At 41.4% G+C, this 20,895-nt stretch overlaps 1 protein-coding gene across 1 annotated transcript in view; it reads left to right on the forward strand.

The window, feature by feature from the left end:
* Window positions 1–20,895, forward strand: part of GALNT10 (polypeptide N-acetylgalactosaminyltransferase 10) — a 90,314-nt gene that overhangs the window by 46,230 nt on the left and 23,189 nt on the right. Inside the window, exons 4-5 of the mRNA XM_037397417.1 lie at window positions 939–1,105; window positions 20,480–20,665. Of these exons, the coding sequence (XP_037253314.1) occupies window positions 939–1,105; window positions 20,480–20,665 (353 nt within the window). The remainder of the gene's footprint in view (window positions 1–938; window positions 1,106–20,479; window positions 20,666–20,895) is intronic.

The raw sequence follows: 20,895 nt of genomic DNA on the forward strand, positions 1-20,895 counted from the left end.
GATTAATGCTGTGGGGAAATAGTCCCATATTCAAGACATCCATATATGGGGTCTCTGCAGACCTAACTCTCCAGCTTTATCCAAGTTCTTCAGCGCTTTGTGTTCAAAGCCTAGCCTTCTTCACTTCTCTCTGCAGAACTGATCCCAGGTGTCAAACTAGACCTGCTGAAAAATGGGGAAGACAAGATTGATTGTTTAGGAAAATTGAATTGAATAATTGTCCAGCGTGACAAAGGAAGCCTTTGGTAGAGGTTGGAGGTTGATTTGTTACTGAGAGAGGTGGGTTTCTTTATTGAGCAGTTCTTACCATGCAATTATCCTGTCTCTTCTGTGTGTTCTTCACGATGTCGTGAACTTCTGGGACTGTTTAGGGAAGGCTGCTGTCACACAAAATCCTGACTTCCTGCATGTTCTGTTTAAAATATTTGGATGACAGTTATACATGTGATTAGAGTGATTTGGTTCTCTGAAAACTGGGAATAAGTGAGCTAAACCCACCTACTGATAATGCCTAGAAGAGATACGTTCAATTTCTGAAACAGCTTTGTATAACAATTTCCTCTTCTTTGTTACCTTTGAGGTGTAAGGACAGGGAAAACAAGTTTTATAGAGACTTTTGTATCTGAAGCCGTAACTGGAGTTTTCTTTAAAAGCAGCTTTGGCACCTAATAGATCCCTCTGACCTTCTGTGTGGCTAAGTGTCACTAGCCATTAACGGTCCCCACTTCATATGGAGGTTGGTTTGTGGGGTTGTTTTTGCGAGGTAGACTAGATCAGGTCAACACTGGCTTGATAAGGCCTGAAAGTTGGTGGGTTGTTTTCAGGCACTTTGCATCAGTTTGAGGAATAAAGAATAAACTAAGTTACTAGATGGCAGTTAATGTGGAAGTGCTGGTGTGTTTTGGCACCACCTTTTGACTTACTCTATCTGTGTCCAGCTGCAAGAATAAGCTGTACCTGGAGAAGCTTCCGAACACTAGCGTGATCATACCGTTCCACAACGAAGGATGGTCCTCTCTCCTCCGGACAGTGCACAGTGTCCTAAACCGCTCCCCTCCTGAGCTGATAGCAGAGATAGTGCTGGTGGATGACTTCAGTGACAGAGGTATGATAATTTGTATGTAACACCTCCATTTTTGCTTACCTACCTAAGGGATCAATGAACATGCACGTGTGTGTATAATGGCTTGAGGTTTTTTTATTTGCCAGCAGTGGAGATCAAGTGAACCTTGCTCTGGTACATTTAAAAGGCTAAAAGTCTGACAAAAAAACTCACGTTCCATATTCAGTTTGTGCTGGTTTAGCTGTTTTGGCATGGGCTGTCCTGTGTTGTAGACAATGGGAATCAACAGGGAAGCTGGTTTTAATATTCTAAGGGCCTGTGTAGCCCTTAACATTTAACTCCAGGGTTAAATGCTTGATGCTTGGAATACAACACACAAAAAAAAAGGGCGGGGGGGGAGGGTAGGAATAGTTCTCTCCTCATGTTCTGCTTTGCTTGCTTTTTTTTTTTTTTTTTTTCTAGACACAGAAAATGATAAAAGAAGCCTTGATAATAGGTTTCCACCTTGGACTGACTATGATTTGGCTTACTTTTCTCCTGAATATTGTACTCCTGAAAAGTAAATAAGCAACATATAAAACTGTGACTGCGTTTGCTTGCTGACTTGCTTGCAACTGCACTCCTTATTTTGTACTGCATTGCCAGTAGTCATTTTGGATTGGGTTTAAGTGCTACATGCAAAGACGTGTAGTCACTGGCATTAACGCATCACCACAAAGGAGCAATCGCTTGTAAATGCAGCAGCAATGTGTAGATATAGTTGCTGAATTTACTTGTTCAGGCAAGGGTTTTTTTTCTCTGAACGTATAGTATTTAAATGCTATATGATATGAATTAAGGTAGGCTTTGCCTTGTAGTTCACACCCTTGCTATGGTGACAAAGGCAATCAGGTAAAGGAGGAATGAGTGCCTAGACATTGCAGAGCTAGAAGGTTCACATGGAAAGTCCTCTGAAGTAGCTGGTGTTCTCCTTTGTTGAAGAGGGTACAGTGACTTTAAGAGGTTACGATCAGATCTAGCAACTCTATTTTCTCCTTTAAAACTGCTAAGACTATTTAGCTTTATGACCTGCAGAGTTAGAGTCTTGCTGCTGAAACTGCTCAACTGAAGGAAAAGAGCTCTCTACACAGATACTAAAGGGTACACCTCCAAAAATCTGACATGTAGGAAGCTCCTAAAATGAGCTTGAAAACAAGCTCGTGAGTATTTAGTGTTCTGACCTATGCTGACTTTCAGGTAAGCACTACCCAATGGCTATAGTATTTGTTTTAAAGTACATCTCTAATTAGTTTGCAAGCAAGGCATGCTGGTTTGAACAGATCAATGTTATATGAAATAAGTATTTCTTTAGAGGATTTTCAGACTAAGCTGGGGAGAGAAAAAAAACACCCTCTTAACAAGGTCTCTTTATTGCTGCTCAGTCTGGAAGCAAATTAGACAAGTTCATACTGTAACCACAGCTGAATTGTACAAACAGGTTTCTTTTGAGAGAAATGGAAGTAATGAAATCTGGTTTCCTGTGGATCTGTTTTTCTTGTTCTCTAGATGTGCCCTTCTGAAGAGGCGAAAGAGAGCACTCCCGGCTCTCCCACCCGTGCTCCTCATCAGTCTATACACATGCTGTTTGTTCAGGTTGTTCTTGCACTGTTTCACCTGCCTCTGATAAGATGCAAACTCTTCTCCATCAGTCATCCATCTTTCATACAAGGTTGCAAGAAGTAGCTGAGATTAATTTGCGTGCAGCACCCATTTATGGATGGATGTAATAAACTACTGGTGTTAGACAGTGAGCTGAATTGTCAAGGGAAGAAATGACATGCAGGCAGAGTGAGTGCTAATATTATTTTTTTTTTAACCAGTGTTTTCCTGCTAGCTCAGTTGATCTATACATGTTGAGACAATTACTAGTTAGGCTGAGACATTTTTCCTTTACTGCTGTCAGTTCTGTATCCACACTGTAGCATTTCCTGCTGGCTGCTGCTCCTTTTCCAGCAGTCAGTGTTCTTCCTTAACCAGACTGGGGTTGGCTTCCACATCCCTCCCTGGGTTTGAATAGATTCTTAGTCTTCAGGAGGCTGTTAAGTCCTAAACACACAATTGAATTGACAGGCAGCTGGTTACAAGTTTCTGGTTTAAATTTATCCATTGTATGTATTTAAAAAAAAAAAAAAGAGAGAGAAAACCAACAAACCCACACTTCAGCCCAATACCTGAGAACTGATAATTTAACACATCAAACTGAACTGCATAAAGGAGCGGAGGCTCTGGGAAACTTACTTTGCATGTTACGTGTTTGAAAAGGGTACATCCTTGGATTTGGACTGTTAGGCCACTGCTCTGGTTATCTGTTTCTCATGATTAAATTGGGCAAGTGATTAAAGACTCTGTGTCCAAGCTGATGATCATCACCACTGTGCCCCAGAGCCAGTGAGCAGTAAAAAGAACAAGAGATTTCTTGATTTTCTTTGAAAATCATAAATTATTAGTCCTCTGCATTGTCTGCAAGGTGAAATGCTGTGCTTCTGTTTCAAATGTTAGTTCCACAAATTTGTAACGGCATCTTTCTTCTGAAATTATAGAGTCACTGTTGGACATTGTGATAGTAGAGGCCACTTTTGAGATCAGAGAGGCATGGTATGAACAGTAAATGTCAGCTTCTTCCCCAAAGAGATCTGTAAATAGTCATAAGCTCCAGTGAAAAGCAAAAGATGAAAAGGAAAATCGCTCCATAAAAATCTATTATTAATTTTTTTTATGTGGAGAGGTTACCCTGACAAGACAAAATATCAGATACTCTACTGTACCTCATGATGGCCTTTCACTTGAGGGTTTTCTAAACAGAGCTGTAGCACTTTAACTCTTCAAAAAGTCTAACCTTTAAAAACTTGGCTTTCCCTGGCAAGGAGACTATATCCCTCTTGCTAGCATTTCTTGTGTAGGGGTTAAACATACTGCGCTTTGCTGAGCTGCCCTTGAGGTTCTGTTGGCGTTGCGCTCTTGCTCTGCTATTCCGCTGGTTTCTGTAGGTGCTGATGTTGGTGCCAATCCATCAGCCTCTTTCATCCGTGTATCTCATACATGGGGAATCTTTGCTTCAGATGAAATAAAGAGGACTTTGCTAATAATAGAAACAGTAAGTATGGAAACCTGGCTACGGCACACATTGGTGTGTTTTCTGACAGATGTTACTTTCATGTTTTTCATCTGTTTTTAAGCTTGAGAGTAAGGAATTTTTGGTGTCACTATGAAGAGGATTGAGAAGTTGGCAAACAAAGTGATAGCAGAGTGAAGACAGATTTCTGGATTAGTTGGTGGCTGCTGTGGTCTGCAGCGTACCTGAGAGGCAGCTGTGTTGAAGCTTTCGGACAGATGAATCATCATCTGGAAGTGTCAACAGCTATTTATTTCTTAATTTGTTTGAAAGAGGCAATTCTGTGACCTTTAGCAATAAGCATTTTTCAACCAAAAAAGGCTGTCCTGATGACAGCAAATCTTAACAGCAAGCAGCAAAAGCTTTACGACTCGTGTTTTTAAAATGTTTCCTTTGCTTTGTATGTGGAAAATAGAAATGTGCTGGAACAACTTGCTGTCTGAAATATTTTTTGCATGTCTGTAGTATAAGGCAAATGATCAAAATCTAGCCTTACTTCAGACAAATTTAGGGCTGGGTTCCACATCAGCCACAGTGCTCTGGGAAAGGCTGCCGGTTGGTGGGATCGGTATAATGCAGTACAGTTGTAGCATCCAAAAAAAAGTAGTTTGCCTTGAGATGCGGACCACGTTGTTGCCTCCAGCAGCTGTCTTTGTTGACACTTGAATCTTTCTTTGTGGGGATTCCCTTGTTGGGTTGGGTTAGCTTAAAAGAAGCCACTTTCCAGCATGTGCCATTGGTCAGAACAGATTAATATTGTGGGGCTGTTTCTACTTTCTCCAACAGTAGTCTTTATTATCAGTGTAGCATTGCCATTAAGACTGCTATAATAGCTTATGCTTTTTTCCCCTACAAACTTAGTTATGATGTCAGTGATATAAGGACTTTTGTCTCCTGACTGTAAGGATTTTGAAACAATTGTAGGGATTTAACGTGCAGAAGAATATAGGTTATTTTAAAGCAGGAGGCACCAGTTTGGCAGACTGTTGTTGGTAGGTAAGAATTAACCTGCTCAGCGTTGTCTGCCACTTGCTGCTGAGGACTGCTAGAGACCCACAGACTGACCTCCACAGAGTAACCTCAGCTATTTCAGGGTGGTCTGAAATAACACCTACCTTTCTGGATAAGCAGAAATCAGAATGCAATACGTGTGAATTATGACTTTAGAATTCCTCGTCATAAAAACGCGTAGCTGTGGCAGTCCTATGTGGATTTGTGACTTCACTTTTAATTTCTGTAGCTATTCTTTAGTTCTGATCTCAGTTAAATTAAGCCTTTTCATATGCTGGCTTGCAGGGTACTAATTATATCCCTCTGAGCTTGTTGTTACCAGAATGGCCCTAAGTAAACTAAAATGGTTTTTTCCATGTATATCAGTTTTCTCCTGGGGACTGTCAGATGTGAAATTTGTTTGCTTTTAGATTATTTAATTACAGCGCTGCTGAGTGGTAAGTGGGTTCTATTATATCATAGAAATGGGAGGAGGGGAAGAGAAGTTGAAATGCAGGTCAGTTTGTAACACTGCAGGTTTTTATATTGGCTGTGATGGTATTTTATTGTTGATAGCATGCATCAAATAAGTCAGTTCATGATTCTTCAGGGTCTGCTCCAGACCCTAGAACCACAGTCTGAATCTGGCTGTGGTTGTGAGAAACTGAGCTGTTAATCTCTAGTGTCCTTCTTGTACAAAATGGACTGGTGGTCTCCATCTAATTCTTGTAGCTTGTGGACACCTCTGCCGTATAGGCTATCTCTGTGTTTACATGAACAAACGTAAAGCTGTCCTCTGTCTCTTGCTAGATAAATGAACAGCCTTAAGCTGAAGGAACAGAGGATGGCACACTTTCTTTTTGCAGGATGCTTGTCTAAATGTTCTTTGCTTTTCTCCTGGTATGTATTTGGTAGCTCTATGCAGCAGTGGAACATCAAGTATATACTGCTACTGGGTGAAAGGCAGAAGTCAAACTCTGCTCCCTTTTGCCTGTTGTGGAGAGATCTCTTTCAGGTGGAGGCTGAACTGGAACACATAGAGAATCGCAAATAGCTGAGGTTGGAAAGGACGTCTGGAGATCATCTAACCCAACCTCTCTGCTCAGCTACAGCAGGTTTTTTGAGATCTTACTCAAAATCTCCAAGGATGGAGATTTCATAATGTTTCTGGGGAACCTGTTCTGCTGTTCCGTCACTGTTACAGTAACTTAATTTAAAAAAAAAAATCTTTTTGAAAAAAAAATCTTGTGTTTAAGCAGTGTTCCCTGTACTTCAATTTGTGCCCAAGAACTGCAGGTATTTTTCTGCAAAGTTCCTTCCCGGATGCTGTGTCCTCAGTCAGTATGGGTGCATGGGGTTACTGCTCCCTGGGTCCAGGAATCTGCATTTCCCTTTGAACTTCACAAGGTTCCTGTTGGCCCATTTCTCTCGCCTGTCAAAGTCCCTCTGAGTGGCACATCAGCCATGCCTCCCAGGCTTATATCATCTGCAAACCTTCTGAGGGTGCATTCAGTCCCATCATACAGGTCTTGAAGGAAGATATGCAATGATATTAGTCCTGATGTTGGCACCTGGGGCGAAAAGCTACTGATGGTCCAGGCCTGCAGCTCACCTTTGTGCTGCCCATTGCAACCCTTAGACCTCAGCTGGTTTTCTGTCCACCTCACCACTGTCTGCTTATCTTGCCCAGATTTCATTAGTTTGTCCACAAGGATGTTATGGGAGGCAGCGGTGAAAGTCAAGATGCCTTTTATAGGTAAGAAAAACTTAAGAATGAGGGAATCCAACCTTATGGAAGAGCAGACCTAATAAAATGGGCTGCGTGAGCCTCCTGTGTGCCCCATTGCCCTAGTTCCCTTGTTGAGTCACAAAAAGGTACAACTATCTAGGGAACACCAATACCTCTAAAACTTTAACTTTAAAAAAAAAACACTTTTTTTTTGCATTTGTATGTTTATCTGGAACAAACTGACATGTATTTTTCAGCCTTTCCTTTAATGTAAAACATGGTAAGGTTTTTACCTTTTCACCCTTTGCAGCAATTGAAAATTTTAAATTATTCAAGACATTGTAAATGTAATGTGTGCTAGAAGGCTGACTTAATTGCTGAATGTCATTTAAAAGAAACATTTTGCAGTGTACTTGGGGCTAGTTATGTGCAGAGAGGAAAATGTGCATGCCACACAGGTGGTTCAGAAATACTTTGAGTTTATCTTATTTTATGGCTTAGCTTGACAGAAATCAGTGATTGTGGCTAAGTGCTTAAATTAAATATAAAAGTCACGTTTCAGCATTCAGTTATTTGCATATTGACTGACAGCCTGTTCTTACTCATTTTTGAAACTACTTTTGTGTAAATGACAGTGTTTTAGAACAAGTGCTGTCCCTTGTTGATGCTGTGGTTCTCATTCTTCAGTCATCTCTAGAGCATGTGTGTTATGCAAAGCACTGTGTTGATACAGTAATAAAGTTGAATGAGGCAGCACTGAAAATACTGCAGTCTCCAAACATCAGGATTGTTCTGGAAGTGTTAACCCAGCTGTGCTGTCTGCCTTACAGCATTGTATGTCTCTACATTGGCAGTACATGAAGACTTAACATCCTTCTTACAGTAACTAGTCAAAATCCGCACCTGCGACTGGGAGGCAGTAATAGTTTCCACTGAAGTACTTGAATATACTTAACCCAATGTGACAATGACATTTGCAAAGTCAGCCTTCTGGCTTTTAGAGTATATTCTAGGGTGTTGTTACCCAAGAGGCATGCATACTTGGCTATAGTTGATTTTGAGGAGAAAATTTTGTTATGACCAAGGTGTATGGGATCTCATTTTCCCTTGGGGAGTCGTTAGGGAGGTTCCAGATTTCATCTTCATCTTTCTTCCAAGACTACCCTGATTCCTTGAGCCTTATTTTGATTCATGAAAATTATGTCTGTTTAGGAGTCCTGAACATTTCGCCCTTCTTTACGTTTTTCTTAGTCTTTCCCTAGTTTTACTCACTTTTTCTTAGTTGTGTGTTTTCAGCAGGACTTTGTGCAGTAAGAATTAGAGCTGCCCTTTGACATTTAGGAGACAGCAAAGCATCACGAGCCTAGACACTGGTACGTGGCCACTGCTCATCTTTGAAAGGCAGCAAGATGCTTTTAGACCTTTGAATAAGGGAGTCAGAGAGTGTTTTCCCCAAGCAGCATCATATCAGCCATTGGCTCTGACTAACATTTTCCCCTTCATTTGCCTGCTCCCCTCCTGAGGGCCAGTCAGCTTCCTTTGCTTTGCCCCGTTGTGCCATCTCCACACCATCGTGTAGCTTGCTTGAACATTGCAGGGGAGTCTCGGAGCCCATCCATTCACCGAGTGTCAGAGGGAGCCAGAGCCAAATCCTCCTTTCCCCTTTAAAGACAAATCCCTGTGAGTTTCTAAATCTCCCTTTATATTGCAGTACCAGTAATACTGGAGGTAGCCACATGGGATAATCTGAATGGAAAAACAAATGTGGGTAAGGCTACTTGGCTGAACCACAAGCAGCATAATTTGGTCTGAAGGGCAGAAGTCACTAAGTAGTGTACTGAAGGGAGAAGGCAAGGGGTGATTAATGTGCCATTTGGTGCAGCATCAGGTATGTAGCAAATAGAACTCTGTTCCATTAACCACATCTGCCAGGCCTTAATTGAAAGAAATCATGTTCTTAGTACCTGAAATAGAAAAGGGTTTAATACTTGAATTGTTTTTGGTCTTTAAATGGAACAGTAAAGGATTTATGCAGCTAAAGAGATTATCTTTTCATCTTTAGGCACATGCATTGTGAAAGTAATTTTTTTTTCTCTTAAATGCGCTAAAGTGCATCTGGTTAGTATATCTCTGAATATGGAGTGACTGTGCTTAGGACAAAGTGGTGACAGTCTGTCTTACTGAATTTTGAATACGGTTCTTTTAAAGCTTTTTACCTTAACATATTTCAAAAAAGAAAAAGCCAAGCTTCTCTTAAGCAACTATGCTTTTCCACAACCTTTTCATAAATGTTGCTTTCAAGGTCTCTTGTGGAAGTTGCAGTAACTATTGTCTCAAACAACTGATAAGGGTTTTTTTTCTGTAAATAAGTCCACAGAATAAAGAGATTTTTTTCCTTTCTGTTAGAATTCATTGCATACTATCTCAGATCTGCTTAGACTTTCATAAATAACGGCTTTGAAGTAACTGACAGAGAGATCTCCCCTTGGGTAAGTGGGAGAAGGTTGGCTCTTCTAGGTGGGGAGAGACCTGGAAGTCTGAGAAAACAAATGCACTCTTAACTTTCATTAAAATGAAATTCTGTCATGGAACGCAGTCATTTTGATATCCATATCTCACTATACCTCAGGCTCTTGATGATGCTCAGTTTGCGGGCCTGGTCATTCGTCAGGTGGTTTAACACTACCAGGTGCATCAAGTCACAGTGAGCAGTTCTTAGGCTACGGTCAAGTTCTAAGGATCTCACTGTCAAAATGCTTCTGATGGAAGCAGATACTGGTGTCACTTTTCCATGTGGAGAGTGACTTGCCATCTGTTTCTGCTAGGGGCACAAATACTACAGAGTGAAATAGGGTTCAAAGTCGTTTAAGGGGTTGTGACCCAGTCTAGATGTGATGTTTGTTGCCCAGATGCCAGTGGGACTTACAAGTAGCACCACAGAGCATCTATACTGGTGTAGGGGTGAATTTGTCAGTATATACTTTGTCAGAATACTTTGTTCAGTAGTGAGTGCCAAGTGGAGTGGAGCAATAAAATGAAACCTGATGCACATAGCCAATTTTGGTTTATAAAAAGAGAGTAATTTTGTTATTTTCCATTTCTGGCAGTGCCTTGTGGGTGTGGGATACTCTAGAGAACTGCTAGTGACAGAGCTTGCTTTGGATCCGTCGTGGAATGGGGAGGGATTTGATTTTAATGTTTTCTTTTTTTGAGCATTCATTTTTAATGTGCCTTTAAACACCATTTCTGTACTTGTGTATACCTTTCATGAATCTAAACCTTACATTGTTTGTTAGTCATGAAAAACATATTCTCTACTGTTTTAAGGGACCTGAGGGCCCATTGTAGTTGTTTACTTCAGGGTTTTTTTGTGACAACCTAAATTAACTAACCAGTTTACTTTTCATCATCTTGTATTTATTACTTTAAGACCAGTTGCTATGGCTGAAGGATCCTTCTAGAAAGGAGATGAAGTGGCTTTAAAAGGTCCAGTTTACTATGACCTCCTCCTCAGCTAATTATCGTGTAGTGAAGGATGCCTGGTAAACTGAAGTTTAAAAAAAAAATAAATGAGGAGCAGAGTTTCCATTACAACTCATTAAATCAATAAGAAACCCTATGCATGTAGCTTCTGTTAGTGGAATTTTGCAGGAAAGCAGCTTTAATTTTATTCACCTCACCTTGAAGTACATGTCCTCGTCTGCTAGGAGTCAAAAATCTAGATATCTGCCAGCTGCAGTGCAAATCAGCATTTTAATGCTTTACAGCTGCTTCTCTATAGAAGTTAATTAGAAATGTGATTTGAACACCCTCTGCCAGTACTCATACGATGTCTATTATTGGTAATCATAGTTTCTGCTATTTAAGCATGCATTTTGGGTGGTATTGACAAAGCAGCTGTTCCTACACGGGGACTTGGATAAAGGTGGAAACTTCCTCACTTTGAGAAAATTGGAAGGTAATGCTGCTGCAATATAAAAATAAAAGTGGACAATCTAAAACACATTCCTTTTCTATGTAGTTTTAATTTCAGTGCTATTTACTTAGTGAGACAATGAGGGTGACATTACTCTAGCATCTATTCATAAATGTCACAAGGACCACTGCTGCCTCTTACCCGCAAGCTAGGTATGCATTGATGTCTCCAGTGAAACACAGTAGTTGACCATGCTGAATGGTGCAAGCCGAGGGTCAAGATTTAAAAGCAAGCTACCTTCAGCTATCAGTACTACCCTCTCCCCTCTGTCATCCAGCTAAAATGAGCGTGTCAGTTGAAAATAATATTATCCATGAGATGGTTTCGTTTTGGTGTCAGTACACTGTGAACAGTCTTGGGTTTGTGCTTTAGGATTTAATAGATTTATTGACCTTTCTGGCAGATGTCACTGACTTATTGTGATAGTTGCGTTTCTTGCCAACAAAGTAAACTGGCGTTGGGAACTGATGGCAGAGATGTCTAGAAGAGTAAAGTGTGAGTTTGTAAAATACACTTCTGACATACTACAAGTCAAATGTGTCTGCATTTTTCCTGCAGCTGTTTTGGTAATATTTTCGTGTGCCAAATACTTTGTTTTCTGTTCTCTTACAGGCTACAAGACAATCATGTTTTTGCTTTGTCATTCATGGTTATTAATGTATGAGCGTTATTGTAGGAATGAAGGATTATCGGTTAGTTTTCCAATATTCCATTTGGCTGCAACCCCAAAGCAAAAATTTTGTATACCTGTGCTATTAATTTTGGGCTTCATAGTGGTTCTTCCTCACCTAGATACTTGAGATCAAAGCCTTTGGACTCCAAAGGGATGCATTCCTACCAAGTCAAAGCAACTTTCAAGCAGGTTATGTCTTGGACCTAATGGAGCATTCTCTAAAAAGACTGGAGTAGAATTCTCTGTTAATTCTTGTGCTCTTTCTGGAATCTTTCCTTTTTTGTTGGTTTGCACAGAGCGAATACTTTCAGGCCAAGAAGTTACTTGTAAGTGAATTGCTGATAAAGGCAAAGCTGAATCTCTTGAGAACTGGTTTGGTTTGGGGTTCTTTTTTTTTGTTTGTTTGTTTGTTTCCCCAGCAAAACATTACTTCTAAGGCTTTAGTCTCACAGCTTTGATATTTTCCAAAATGTTTCAGCATGAAATGTCTTAACGCTTCATCTGCCTGCATCTCTCCAAATGATGGCAAGTTTTGTCTTGCTGTCGGTCATAGGCTTTAGGTTTGTGTTGTGATATACTATCCATTGCATTACTATCAGTAGTGGGTGTAGGCTCTGACATGCTCACCAGAAGCAGCTGCAGCTAACCCCTCTAATACAGCAGCTTGTTCTGACTCGGTCCATGTGCACCCACTGTTCTGAGCCCTGTGGGTCACAGAGGAGTTGTGTTCACTTGTGTTTGTTCTGTCCTGTGACCAAACTTCTGAAATGCTTTTGCACCCCGGCTTCTCTCTCCAGTGCTCAGAAAGCGGTTAACGATGTAAGTTTAAAGGCAGTTAGACTAATCTGGTCTGTCACAGTTTAACTCTAGTACAGAAAGTAGAGGATAAATTCGAAGGATCCTGAACTGCTGTGTGGTGCATATATTAGCCTTGCACTGCTGGAAGTGGTGATGCCATTGGTATGGTGGCTTGTCTTAACGTTTTCCAGTGTTTTCACCTGCCCATACAGTGTTTATCAATTTAGTAGAAGAGTGTTGTCATCGAGCAGGAGTGTAGACATTGCCTTGGTTAAACAACTGGATAATCAAAACCACTTACTTGGCCTTAAGATGAGGGCACAGATTCCCCAGGTTGAAGGCAGTGTTCCGGACAGTAATGCCCTTCCTGCTAGTCACCATGGCTACACAAAACTTGAGCAGAATATTAAGTGTGCTGCAAGGAGTTCACTCTTGTTTCAGCAGCTATAAAGGCTACAGAAGCCAAAAACTGCAGCTATCTTGTTTGTACGTCAGCAAAGCAGTCTGATGTTAAAGCAATCAACGAGGAAGTGACTGAAAGTCACAAAATCACCTCTTTAGATCAAATGTAGTCAACAGAAGAAAAAGCCAAAGTGTGTGCTTTAATCTTGATACATATTTAATGAAATGGGAAGGCAGAAGAGTAAACTAATGAGAATGACTCTTTCCTCTGGGAAAGATGGGTTGTGGCACAGGAGGAAAAACTAGTGTTGTGGGTTAACCAGGGAGTCGGTGTGCAGGACTTGGGAACTGATGCATACGCCACAGGCTGGCTTCACTGCTTCCAGCAAACAAAAGGTGCTTAAAGCCTACAGCATGAAAGAAGGACAAGTAAATGCTTTTTCCTGGATTCCCTCAGGAAGAAACAGAATAGACTTCCATTACAAATGAAACTCTACTGAGAGATTAAGAAGTTATGCTGTAGCTAAGATGATTATTCCCTGTGTATTTCCCTGCTTGGAAATGCAGCCTACTAAAATTTCACTAGGGTCTGGGTGTATTTATGTGCTAATGCCATTAAATGTGAATTTTCTCATTTTAAGATTACACCTTTGTCTCTGCATTCAGGACTACTATCTCCCGAAGCCATAACTGAGCAGGGTTTGGATGTCTGCTGTAGGGTGGAGGAAGCTAAGAAATGGTTCCCTTGGCAAATTCAGGAAGTAGTTGATGATACAGGCAAGACAGCAGTTTGTGCACTTGGGTTTATTGAAGTGCACAGCACAGGCTCACACAAGTGGTCTTTGCCCCAGCAACTTGCGGTCTGGCTTATTTCTTACACCCCATGCTTCCAGTTTTGTGCACTATGTTGTACCTAAAACGGGTGCTTAGTTTTAAAACATCTAGAGGGAGAACAGTAAGTCACTAACCCTTCCAGAAGCCTGACTCTTTTAGTCTTTGTAACGATGTTTGGTGACTGCTATATTAGCAAGTGGGGTGGTACGTATTCAGCTATTATCCCTATGTGCAGAAACCCTTTCCTCCCCCAGTTTTTGTTTGTAAAGATGTGCTGAGACCCAGCACTGATGCAGAATGGGCAATGGAAACTGGGCGCCCTCCCCTTTAAGAGTCTACCACAGAATTGTAATCAGGGAAGCAACAGATATTAATTTTCTCCCTTCCCAAGCCTTTTCTTCTTTGTTTGTAAGAAGATTCAGCTCGGAAAGCTGTGATCAGCTTAATCAGTTTGCTATTATTGGGATTGGTGTTCATAGTACAATTTATTAAATCAGTTTATTATCCTCCCAACCAATTTCAGTGATCAGAGTGTGAAAACATTGAAAGAAAATTAAAACTAGTGTAAGTGCTGCCTGTTTGGATAACAGCACATTTTGCTATTTAAAAGGATTGCTCATCTGTACCAAAACAGGGAGAGCAGTTAATTTCAATGATGTAGAGCTTTCTATTTCAGGGAGGCCTGGCTTGCACATTGTGATGGATTCATGAAGAAGTATAATTCGTTCTTAAATTGTTAAACAGCACGTTAGGGCCAAGTATCTAAGTAAAGATGAATGGATTAATTTGTAATCTTAAACAAGCATGTCTGTGTGTGGGAGGATAGGGATGGGAGACTGGGATAACCCGTAAACAAATGTCAGATGAACAGTTGCACTTCAGGTTTTGGTGGCTGGAGAATAGCCAAAACAACTGGCAGGAAAGGGAAACCAACCCAGTTTGCTTCAAAGGGAATTCTGTAGATCCTCCAGTCGTCTCCTCCCGTGCCATGTGCCTTCAGCAGGATGGGGAATGTTCCCTGAATTTCCAGAGTGGCTCTCCTGTCTTCATAGTGTCTTCGACCTTCTGAGCATAAACTGAAGCAATGCACCTCGGCAGGAGGCAGGATATTGTAGGGCAGAAGGAACTTTGGTGTCACCAGTGGTATCTAAGTAATGCAGGAAGGTGTCTGGAAACATTTCTGATTTCAGTGGTGCTGCTCATTCTGGATTAGGTTGATGGTACTCATATGAGCAAGGGCACTAGAGTTGCAGATGTGCTGTACAGTGTAAAATTCAGAAACCAAAGCTGATAAGGTCTAAAGTAACACAAACCATAAAATGTTGCACTAGTAGGACAGGGGAAACGTTTCTCTCCTAATTCTTTCTCTGAACATAAATCTGTATCATAGTTTCAAGTTCTACTGGTACTTAAAATGAGTTACACTTATTATTTTTTTTCTATGACAAATGGTACTTCCTTCCTTGTCAAATACTACAGAGGTGTTACAGAGACATATATAAAAAGCCGTTAAGCCAACCGTATTATTGGCAAACAAACTGTTTGAGTCCTAAAAACCTTACCCTGTCCTCCTCTGCAGAGGACGGTTTGCCTGAGTGAAAGTGAAGGATTTGCTTGCAGCTCCTTTGAGTTCAAACATCTGTGAAAATGAAGGTTTCATGGGATGGGACCAAAAGAAATCTGCTGTCTTTTCAGCCCTGGGATCAATTAATGACCTTGACAGCTCAAAAGCCTGAGCAATGGCCACATTATTCAAAACATTCAACTTGAATCATTCGAGCACAGAAAGCAAATGTGTATCGAGCACCTCTTGGCTGCAGCTGCCCAAGATTCACTGCAGTCAGAGGTGGAGGTCGTCTTAATCATCTGAGCTCTGAAGAGTGCCGAAGTGCTACCAGCCCATGAGTCTGTTCTAAAAGAGCCCCATGATTTCCTCAAGGCAGCACCCACCTTTGCATCTCAGGAGAGAATGACCTGAGTCATCAGCTTCAAGAAGCATCCGCTTAAAAACAAAACAAACTTTCAAGAACTCAGCAGGCTGGTTACAATCTCTTTTCCATAACTCTGCCAACCTACCGGGAGGCAGCCTGGCAGGTTTCCCTCCCGAGGGAGGTGTGTGCTAGTTGCACGTAGCAGTGGGGTTTGCAGGTGTCTATGGGGAAGGTCACCACCCCATATGCAGTTAGCTCTAAGCAGGTGCTTCAGGTCTTGGTGTGTGATTTGGGGGAGGGAAAAGGGCACAAACAGGCCAAGTTTCATCTGTGACTACAGTGGCCTGCTGCTGCCTGCAAAACTGAGCTGCTTGGGCGCGAGGGAATGAGGTTCCGTGTACTGCAGAGCAGCTCTTGAGGCGAGTAACTGTTGAACTTAAAGCGTGCGGGCCAGACGTCAGAAACTTGAACCGCTGGATCTCTTCCACTGATTTCTGTGGGGAAAAGAACTTTGGTCAATGCCAAATCAATTCAAAATAGGCGACAAGCCTCCTGGTGATTTTGCACAAGTCTCTGTGAAAATGTGCCCGAGCCAGTGGGATGTGGAAGACAGGGGAGGGATCCAGATGCTGCTGAGCAGGGACAGGCTGCGTGGTTTGCCGTGACAAGATGTATTGAGTTAACTTTTGCTTTGACTTGAACAGTCTAGTCCCGTGGACCCTGCGACTGCAGTGCTATTGAAGCTGTTCTGGTCCTGAGGATCCACATCTAAGCTGCCTTGTTTCTCATGCATTTGCCTCTGTATTTTTTGCTGTATGCTCTCTATATTTTGCTGTAAAAAGAAAAAAAAAATAATAATCCTTGGCCTCCTCTGTCCTCTTCTGGCTTCTGTATATGTTTGGTTTGGAAGTGGTAACATGCTTAGGTGTCTGTTCCATTGGCAGGCAGGCAGTGGCTGGGATGGAAACTCAGCTGAATGTAAGAAATGCCTGTCTTGGAAAATCCTTGCCGTGCTATAAGCGGTCACCAGACTAATGGCATCTGAGGGCAGCTCTGCTTGGCTGGTGAGGCCAGTAGGGAGAAGTGCAGTAAGACCACCATAGGAATTTGACCTGGGGGGGAGGGGGCGGGAACAGTCTTACATTGGCAAGCTTTGGGGCTGCTTATGTTAAGCAGGCCTGCTGTTGAAGCTTCTCTACTATCTTCACACAGTTTTATTTACAGCTCAAAATAAAGCAAGCAGTAGTTCTTGACTGGTACTGTTAATGTATACACTGTATATCAAGTTTATTGCGAAGTCTGTTAGCAAGCTAGAAGCCTAGTTTTTAATCTGCACATAATCTTACTCTCATTTATGTGTTTGAGCTGTATTACTTTGCCCAGCATAGGCGCAGCCATTGGAATCCATCCAGTTCACCTAACAACTTTCATTAAAGAAAATTGCCCTTGTAATAAAAATTACTCAGTGTGACAAGATTCCATAATATATTTTTTAAAGCCTCATAAAATTTTGTAGCAGTTAATGTCACTTGTTTGGGGTTTTTTTGAGATTTTCTTTTAAAAGCAAAAATTGACTTAATTGTGACAACATTTGTAATAGAATGAAATAACTGTTTTCTATCTCAGCATATAGAGGCTGGACAGCAGGAATAGCACAGGGATAATTAAGTAAGAAAACGTCTTTGAAAAGTATATTATATTGTGTTTTGTACATTGTGAGGTTGCTTGAAAAGTCTGTGACTCTTCAGTAAGGGAAAGCAGATACAATAAAGTCTGTTCACTTGCATACGTCATAACCTTATAAAATACAATGATAAAGCATGGGGGTTTCTGCAGCAGTTGGGAGCAGCTTATCTGAGCATCATCCCTCCTGGCCACAAGGACAGCAGTTGATCCATGTGTCCCCTGCATCAAGCGAGAATACATGGGTGCTGCTGGAGCACCTGTAGCTTTTCCTTGCTTCTTCCAGCTGCCAGAGACATAAGATGGTTCCTAATACGTGACACCCTTCTAACCAGTGTAGCATAGAGCAGGCTCCTCGCTGCTAGCGTGAAATGCTTTGGTATTTTTTTACTATGGAAACATAGTAAAGAAGTGCTAAAGAACCAAACCCAGTGTTTGGGAATGGAATGGGAAGTCGGGATTAGGCTTTCTGCTGTCTCTTTGCAAACTACTCGCCTGAGAAAGCAGTGTGGCTCCTATGCCGCCTTTTCTTCTGTTACACAATAAAAATGGGGAAAACTCCCAGTTCTTAACTGCTTGTTCATTAGTAGATATAAATCAACCTGTCTTCAGTTAGTCTGTAGCAGAGCAGCCATCATCATTGCTACAGATATGGCCAAGTCCAGTGTCATTTTGTTCACTTGCTGCTGTGTGTGTCTTCCTGCGTGAGACCAGCTCCAAAAACATGCTAGTGTTTTGGGGTAGCAGGCTCAGCTGCGCTGTGCTCCTACCCCTGGAGGAATCTGTCAGGCTGCCTTCAGGTGTCACCACAGATGAAATTGCTCAACAAACCAGGACAGTTCAGAAAGATGTATGATGCCAAAATATAAAATGACCAGCACACAGGTAGAAGGCAAACCTGTGGGATCTTTCAGTTGCTGAAAGTTGTATCTTTTATTTGGGGTTTTTTGGGGGGTTTTTTTGAGCTTTGGGTTTTTTAAGACTTAGACTTTCCAGTGCTTTGTCAGGCTGGTTTAGATAACGGAAATATTGTGGAGTCTGATCTTGCAAGTGCTGCAGCATCTGTGGCTGCTGTTAGGGGAATCAGAGACAGAACTTCTGTGTGATGGTTGCCTCCTTTATTATAATGAGCAGCAGCAGCCACTCTGGTGTTTGTCTTGTGTTAGGTACACTAAGGTGTACCTCCTATCGCAGGCTTAGCTGATTTACGCCTGAAGCGAGGATTGCTTGTTCTGTTTTCTGATGAACTAATCTTTTCTGATAAACCAATAGTAGCAACGAGTGGTGATGTTAAACAGGGGTGGTGGCTTTTCTTTTTTTTTTTTTTTTTTTTTTTCTTTTTTTTTTTTCTTTTTTTTTTTTTTTGTTGCAGGGGGAAGTAGAGGGTGCAGGAAGCTTTTTAAATCTACCCACTGCCTTAGGAGGAAGGCAGCTGCACTAATAATATATTTAGTCTCTATGGAATGCCTTTATTTGAAAAATCAGTAATTGAGTAGACAAAATTTCTGGTTGCATGAGAGGATCTATTCAGAAGAGACTCAAAGGATGAGGGAAAAAGTGTGCTAGACAGCAGGAAGTTCTAAGGGCTCTATTGAGCAGGGACACCTATGAAGATATTGTGGGACAATTAGACTTGTCAGGCAAAACACTAAAATGCGTTTGTGAGCAAAAAATCCTGGGGAATGTGAAATAAAGCTTTGAAAAGAGCAAAGAGCTTGCTAGGAATACCTCAAAAGCAAAGAGGTTGATTTTGGTGATCTTTGAAGGAAGGCAGGTGGTGGCTGCTTCAAAGAGAAGATACAGAACGTGTGTTAGTCATAGGGATTTTTCCCATCTTTTGTTTTCTTCCAGTAGCTAAAACCCTGAAGCACAATTGCTGGGTCAGCACCATGGGGGAGAGCTCATAACTCAGCTAAGTTTATTTGCCCCTTTGCTCTTTTTAGAAAGCTATTCCAATACCCGGCTTCCCTGGTGCCCTGTTCGGGGCTACTTCCACGCTGTCCGCCTTTTCAGCCCCTGCCTTTCATGCCTGCTTTGGAAGCCAAGGAATACTCTGCTAGATGGAACGGAGTGGATGTTTTCCCTATAGTCAAGCAAAATAAACCTGTGAAGTTGTTTGTATTGGAATGATTGCCTCTCTTCAAGTTTTGTTGCGTGAGATTTTAAGGTTAGTTAATTGCCTAGATTTGACAAAATAGCTTTTGCCTAGCGAGGCTTGTTTCCTTGATCAGTTGCTGATGGCAATGGATAGTACAGTGCATTAATGAACTGTCCCTGGCACACTTTGAATAGGGTTTGCTGTCTAGTCAGTCAAAACTTCAGATGCCTAAAGATCAACCCATTAGTGGTTAGGCCAGCATCAGCTCTTAGTCTGTTTTTAGGTTTTTCTATGGTGCTTCACTCTGATGTAAAGACAGCTGTGTGCCCCTCAGTCTTTATGTAGACCAAGCTTTTTATTTCCATTTCTAAACAAGCTGTCTGTTGTTTTGATCACTCAGTAATCTTTGTCTGCAGTTCTCCTCTTTGAATTCTTGTTAATTGTGGTGACGTGTGTCTGTGCTAATTCAGGTGTGGCTCCAGTCTGTATTCAGTAGAGTAAATATTTCCGTATTTAAATGCAGATATCTACTCTGGCATTTAATGTAGCCATCCAGATACATACAGTGGCTATGCCTGCCTTGCCAGCTTGGAGGGATGGATGGCTGACTGCGCTTTTCGCTGGGTTGTGTATTTATGCATGACTGGATGGTCATGTGTGTTTTGAAGAAGCCAAACGCAACTTAAATGCACTGAGTGCAGTTTCTGAAAGTAAATTGTCCTGTGTCTCTTCTAAGCTACATCATTTTTTCTACAAAAGTGTCTGAGAATCCCTGCTCTGATGAAGTTCTCCCAGAGGTCTGCCAGCTGGGGCTTTTTATTCCTTATCCTCTTTCTCTTCTGTTTTCTTTCTCGTCCTGCACGCCATCTTTTCCTAGGTTTTTTTGTTGTTGTTGTTGTTGTTTTTAATTGTTTCTAAGGTTTTGGAACATCTTCAGAAGTCTTATTTAAGCACTTACGTTTAAACCCTGGATTCAAAAGAAATTCTTCTTACTTCCTTTTTCCTGTTACAGCATTTGTTAACTGTTCAGGCTGTACTTCCAATCTGGTAAACTTCTGGTAAAGAAGGAACTACCATTTGGAAGAAATCAGTTGTTACAGTGTTTAATTTTTTATTTAATTACAGTGTCTAAATTTCTCGTTTTCGTACAGAACACCTGAAGAAACGTCTGGAAGATTATATGGCCCAGTTCCCAAATGTGAGAATCCTCCGAACCAAGAAGAGAGAAGGGCTGATAAGGACTCGAATGCTGGGGGCCTCCATGGCGATAGGAGATGTCATCACCTTCTTGGATTCCCATTGTGAGGCCAACGTGAACTGGCTGCCACCTCTGTTAGGTAAGTGTGTTGGTCTGTACAGGCTGAAAACTGAAAGCTAAAGAGCTGGCAACAGGTGTTGGTGTTGAATTTTGTTTTATTTCCACCTGCTGCTTTCCCCTCATGCTGTAAGTGAACAAAAGGAAGATTAAATGTCTTAAAAGGGAAAACAAGCCTACCACAAGACTTAAGTGAATTGTTGGCAACTTGTAGCCTTTAATACAAGAGCTCTTTTTCTCTTCTGGAGTCCT

This window comes from Falco rusticolus, chromosome 8 (genome assembly GCF_015220075.1).
Source record: "Falco rusticolus isolate bFalRus1 chromosome 8, bFalRus1.pri, whole genome shotgun sequence".
Lineage (NCBI taxonomy): Eukaryota > Metazoa > Chordata > Aves > Falconiformes > Falconidae > Falco > Falco rusticolus.